Consider the following 6,034-nt stretch of genomic DNA (forward strand, 5'->3'; position numbering starts at 1 on the left):
TGGGGCTGAGGCTTCAGTTCCTTCACCTTCCGCCCACAAACCTCTCTACCCACTTCCTCCTCCTCACCCTCTATGAGTTTACACCTCAGCTTCCCTGGGAAAGCAAGAGGGGTGCAAATCTCCAGGGGTGGGTGACTGTGTGCCCGCTTGTGTGTGCAGGCTCTTCAGCACACACGCGGTTCGTAGAAGCCTAAGAGACGCCCTGGGAGATCACCCAGCTGCAGGGTGAGTCCAGTGCTCAGGTGGCCTGGCCCATCCTCCAGGAAAGCTGCCTGCGGGCCCCAGCCAGGAAGGAGGCTATCCCAGGAGGTTGTTATGGATGCAAACATGGCTGAAGTCGTGGCACTTCTCATCCCACGCAAGCCTCTCAACAGCCAGATGACAGTCCTGTAAGCAGCCACAGGGGCTGCTGTCGTCCCATTTACAGAAAACAATGCCTCTATGAAATCTGTCACCGAAAGGCTGACTGGACCTTCGACGTCAGGAAGCACTCTGTGACTCCTGCACCCCAGCTCCCACGGCTCAGGCAGGGTCCTCCTCCCACCCTGCAACCTTATACCCCGGAGACCTGATGCAGGAGGGCAGGAAAGAGCAGGGCGGGTTCACACCCAGGTGAGCCCCCTGTCCACCAGGACATGCCCTGGTGTGAGCCCAGTTCCCCGGGTCTCCAGCCCCAGCGGCTCTGCCCTAGGAAACCCTAACTTCATTCCCAGACCCTGGGAGCTGCTAGTATCCTTCTGTTTTCTTTCTCCTCCTCCCCACTTCCCCCTCCACGACCCAGCTGTCTGCAAGGACCCACCCCCATCCCCAGGGCCTCTGGTTCCAGTTTAAATTGGAAAGCCAAGGGCAGAGGGGACAACAACGCTCCATTCCTCACCACCAGACCACAGGCCTCAGGGCTGGTTTGTGGACCGGGGGTAGGAATGTGGACTGCACAGTGGGTGCCCTGGCTTCCTGAGCTGCCCCCTGTCGCCTCAACAGGACAAGATCTGGAGGTGGAGGAGGCAGGCAGGGGCGTGGGGATTCCCCCACGTGCATTCCCCCCGCCCTGCCAGAACGGCCCCATTTTTCTGCTCCTGCCCAAGCCCACCTAGGCCACCACCCCTGCCCAATCCCCCAGGACATGGTCCCATTCCCTGCCCCCTAATTGTCCCTCCCTTGCTCTAAACTGCCTGGCTTGTCACTGGGGCATCCATGCTGACATAACCATTCACCTTCCTTAGTGAAGAGGATACGGGGGGCTCCATCTAGTTGTCTGTCAATTTCTTCCTCAAATGAAGCCCCCATCTCCAGTACGGAGCTGGGGGTGGGATGGGAGGAGTCCACCCATCTTGCATGTTAGTGCAGGGGGTGACTGAAAGACCAAATGTCCACAGAAAGGGTCTCATGATGTCGATCTGGCTTCAAGGTGCCGGAACCCCCTCAGCTACCCCAAGGACCCACTCCTGTTTCTCTGCACAAAGCAGCTCACCCCAGCGCCCCACGGTGCTGAAACTCAAAGAGGAAAGGGAGATCTAGGTACAGGACTCCCAGCAATGTTCACACTACACCTTGCCCCAAGACCAGGCCTTGTCTGTTGTTGATCCATTCATAAGCATTTATTGAGTGCTGACTGGATGCCCAGTTATGGGGAGATGGCAGATGGCACAAAGGGCAGGGTCCCCAAGGACAGGCGATTTCAGCTGTTGCCTCGCCAACCCCAGGCCATCCCCAGGGCTCACTCTCGGGCTGGGGGGAGGGTCTGGGAGTGGGAGTGGTCCTCATAGGGTGGGTCTTCCTGGAAATCCAGCTGAGCCCGGGTGCTCTTGCCCAGGTGTAGGCGGCCTCTTAGGTGGGCATGGAGGGAGAGCAGGAGGGCGAAGGCTCAGACTTCCCGGCACCTCTGAAACCTAGCGGAGGGGGGAGGGAGAGAAATGCTTAATCACAGGCCACGATGACTCAATGCTCCCCAAGTTGCCCACGGACTCGGCCTCCGGGGCTGCTGGGCCTCTGGCGCCACCCAGTGGCTGCTCCGGAGACAGTGACCCCGTGACGTCTCTGGCTCCGCCGGGCGGCCCCGCTGGGACCCAGAGCCCGAGACAAAGCGCCGGAGTTCCGATTCTGCGACCGTGGTGCCCTCTCGTGACCGCCGAGCTCTGGCGTGGGGGGGGTCCCCGGATCTGTTACTCCCAGAAGTTGTTAATCATAAAGGCTGGCGGCAGGACACCATTTTCCCTAAGTCCTTTTAGCCTCCAGCGTCTCCCAGTGGGACAGCATCAAACCTCACAGGGAACACTATCGTCTCCTGGAGGCAATCTTTCACGCTTTTTTTCTTTTTTGAGAGGGAGTCTCACTCTGTCGCCCAGACTGGAGTGCAGTAATGTGATCTCAGCTCACTGCGACTTCCACCTCCCGGGTTCTAGCGATTCTCCTGTCTCAGCCCCCCGAGTAGCAGGGATTACAGGCGCATGCTACCACGCCATTAATTTTTTGTATTTTTAGTAGAAACGGGGTTTCACCATGTTGGCCAGGCTGGTCTTGAATTGCTGACCTCAGGTGATCCACCTGCTTCAGCCTCCCCAAGTACTGGGTTTACAGGCGTGAGCCGCCGCCCTCAGCGCTTTCTTTTTTCTTTTTTTTAAAGACAGGGTGTTGCTGTGTTGCCCAGGCTGCAGTGCAGTGGCACCATCTCAGCTCACTGCAGCCTCTGCCCCCTGGACCCAAGCGATCCTCCCTGGTCAGCCTCCCAAGTAGCTGGGACTACAGAAACATACTACCATGTCCGGCTAATTTTTTATAGACTCGGGGTTTCACCATGTTGCCTCAGGCTGGTCTCAAACTCTTGGGCTCGAGCGATCCTCCTGCCTTGGCTTCCCAAAGTATTGGGATTACAGGTGTGAGCCACCACATCTGACCCTTTCATGACTTTAACAAATGTTCACTGCAAAGCTGTCTGAGAGTAGATGGGAGGGGTGGTCCTCTCCCAGTCACTATCCTCCAGGAGCTCACAGTCTGATGGGGGAGGCAGTGCCCAAACACACCTAGTCAGACTGGCCCCTCCTCTGTTAGCTGACTTCCTCAAAGACAATTTAAGTTGCTAGAACGAATTTCTCTTTTAAAACCTCACTGGGGGCCAGGCACGGTGGCTCATGCCTGTAATCGCAGCACTTTGGGAGGCCGAGGCAGGTGAATCTCCAGGTCAGGAGTTTGAGACTCAGTCTGGCCAAGATGGTGAAAGCCCGTTCTGTACTAAAAATACAAAAATTAGCCGGGCGCAGTGGTGGGCGCCTCTAATTCCAGCTACTCAGGAGGCTGAGGCAAAAGAATTGCTTGAACCCGGGAGGCAGAGGTTGCAGTGAGCCAAGATCGCGCCACTGTACTCTCTAGCCTGGGTGACGGAGCAAGACTCCATCTCGGAAAAACAATCTTAAATAAATAAATAAATAAAACCTCACTGGGGCCAAGCATGATGGCTCAGGCCTGTAATCCTAGCATTTTGGGAGGCCTAGGCAGGAGGATCACCTAAGCCGTGTTCGACACTGGCCTGGGAAACATAGTAAGACCCTGTTTCTACCGGTGGGGGGGCAGGGGGGGAAGCCAAGTGTAGTGGTGCAGGCCTGTAATTCCAGCTACTTGGGAGACTGAGGCAGGAGAATCGCTTGCACCCAGGAGGCAAGGTTGCAGTGAGCCAAGATCGTGCTACTGCAGTCCAGCCTGGGTGACAGAAAGAGACACTGTCTCAACATAAAGACATAAATCAAATAAACTGGCTCGGCGTGGTGCTCACGCCTGTAATCTCAGCAGTTTGGGAGGCCGAGGCGGGCGGATCTTCAGGTCAGGAGTTCGAGACCAGCCTGGCCAACATGGTGAAACCCCATCTCTACTAAAAATACAAAATTTAGCTGGGCATGGTGGCAATTAGTCAGGCATAGTGGCATCCGCCTATAATCCCAGCTACTCAGGAGGTTGAGGCAGGAGAATCACTTGAATCCAGGAGATGGAGATTGCAGTGAGCTAAGATGGCGCCACTGCACTCCAGCCTGTTCAACAGAAAGAGACTGTCTCAAGATAAACAAATAAGTAAATAAAATAAACTGCTGTTCTAAGCTCTCTCTAAGGTCTTCCCCTCACCCTTGGAGGTGGGTACTGGGGCTAATCTTACTTCACAGAGGGGCTCAGCCATTACCCTGGGACAGGTCCCCCCAGCCACCTGTGCAGGCACCTGCTCCTCCTCCTCGGCGGTGGCCTGTGTCCTGCGTCTTCGCCTTGTCAGGACGGACCAGCTTCTTGCCTGCCGAGTTTCGAGTGGTGTGGCTGTAGACGGAGGTGTAGCCCTGGCCAGTAAGCGGGCAGAAGCGTCGGGTGTGGGCACGCTCACGCGTGGCACCGCACTGGGGGCACACGTAGTCCCGCAGGATGGGACACAGCACCCTGCCGGCCTCGTCCTTCAGCACGTGGGACTGGTAGATGGCCCGGGACTCGCCGTTGTGTTTGCAGAAAGAGCACAGGCGTTCGGGAGCTGGCGAGGACTCCAGGGTGCGCTTCTGATCCTTGGATCCTGGCACTGGGACCGACTCCGGCACTGATACTGACTCTGGCACTGACACTGACTCCAGCGCTGACACTGGTTCCAGCACTGGCTCTGGCTCTGGCTGGGGGCTCAGCCTGGTCTCAGGCCCCTCTTTCCCACTGAAAGCCCTAACCAGGCGTGCCAAACCCAGGTAATCTGTCCACAGGTCAAAGGTCCCCATAGCTGGGCAGCATGTGCCAGGTAGAGGAAGTCACAGAGACAAGTAAGTAACCCTGCCTGGTGCAGGCTCCCTCTTTCTGAACCTTCTCTGCTGTCCCTTCCTTCCTCTCTCTGGAGCCTGGGAGTCTGAGCTGGCCGACCCTCCTTTTACCTCCAAGGGGGTGTGAAGGGGGAGGAGCAGGCTGTGGGAGGTTCCTTGTTGTCACAGGGGGGCTGGGTGCCCCACTAAGGCACCTCCCAAGAGGCTGCATGGCCTCTGGCGGTGCTGGGGGACCGCAGGACACAGGGTGTGTGGGGGGGACACCCAGTGATGTGCACCACACCCCCATGTACACACCTCCAGGGAATTGGGGGGCTACCCTGACTCCCCTCCTTTTGGAGTCCTTAGCCCTCCAGCCCCACTGGAGGATGGGCAGAATGGGTTGGAAACCCCACCCTCAAAGACTAACAGTTACCAGTAACTTAAAGAAGTTAACTTAGTAACTTCTTTATCACTTTTTCTTCCTTCCCCTGGGCGGAGGAGTGGCCAGGTGCCCCTGGGCTCTTTGTGTGTGTGTCCGGGGGTAGGTTGCTGATGCTCCAGCTGTCTCTGAAAGAAGTGTGGTGGTCCCAGGCTCATGGGCTGGTTGCGGGGGTAGGGGGAAGGATCATGCCCCACCCCCAAGCTCTGGTCTCCCTCCAAGAGTTTTCACATTGGTTGTCTTGGTGGAACCCCCATTTAATGGATGAGCAAACTGAGGTGTGAAGCCACCTGCCCATCCAGTTATTTATAAAGACACGCACCAGGCTGGGTGTGGTGGCTCATGCCTGTAATCTCAAAACTTTGGGAGGCCAAGACGGGGCGGATCACATGAGGTCAGGAGTTCGAGGCCAGCCTGGCTCACATGGTGAAACCCTGTCTCTACTAAAAATACAAAAAAAAAAAAAATTAGCCAGGCGTGGTGGCGGGCGCCTGTGATCCCAGCTACTCGGGAGGCTGAGGCAGGAGAACTGCTTGAACCCAGGAGGCAGAGGTTGCAGTGAGCCAAGATGAGCCACTGCGCTCCAGCCTGGGTGACAGAGTGAGGCTCTTGTCTCAAAACAAAACAACAACCAAAAGCACCAGATCTGCCTCCTTTTTCTAGTTACCGGGGCCCCCTGAGGCTAGGTGCTGGGCTGGGGAGGGAGCCCCTTCCTGGCTGGGACTGCAGAGGGCTGAGAAGGAATCCTCTGGTGTCGGGAGGTGGGGGATAGCAGGTTAGGATCTTAGGAGGGGACCCTCGGCCGGGCGCGGTGGCTCAAGCCTGTAATCCCAGCACTTTGGGA

General features: G+C 57.0%; 1 protein-coding gene across 1 annotated transcript; it reads right to left on the reverse strand.

Moving 5' to 3' along the window:
- Positions 1–1,583: 1,583 nt before the first annotated feature.
- NANOS3 (nanos C2HC-type zinc finger 3) lies at positions 1,584–5,184 on the reverse strand. Its single transcript, XM_050770841.1, has 2 exons — positions 4,190–5,184; positions 1,584–1,889 (listed from the first exon to the last, which is right to left on the reverse strand). The coding sequence occupies exons 1-2, from the start codon at positions 4,728–4,730 to the stop codon at positions 1,828–1,830; spliced, it is 603 nt and encodes a 200-aa protein (XP_050626798.1). The 5' UTR covers positions 4,731–5,184; the 3' UTR covers positions 1,584–1,827.
- Positions 5,185–6,034: the final 850 nt, after the last annotated feature.

This window comes from Macaca thibetana, chromosome 19 (genome assembly GCF_024542745.1).
Source record: "Macaca thibetana thibetana isolate TM-01 chromosome 19, ASM2454274v1, whole genome shotgun sequence".
NCBI lineage: Eukaryota > Metazoa > Chordata > Mammalia > Primates > Cercopithecidae > Macaca > Macaca thibetana.

What these genes read in the sequence shown, in the direction of transcription:
- NANOS3 (XM_050770841.1), bottom strand. Translation starts at nt 4,730, where the DNA reads ATGGGGACCTTTGACCTGTGGACAGATTACCTGGGTTTGGCACGCCTG. An exon ending in AGGAGCAGGTGCCTGCACAG is followed by an intron (nt 1,890 to 4,189) that starts GTGGCTGGGGGG and finishes CCCCTCCGCTAG; the next exon opens with GTTTCAGAGGTGCCGGGAAG.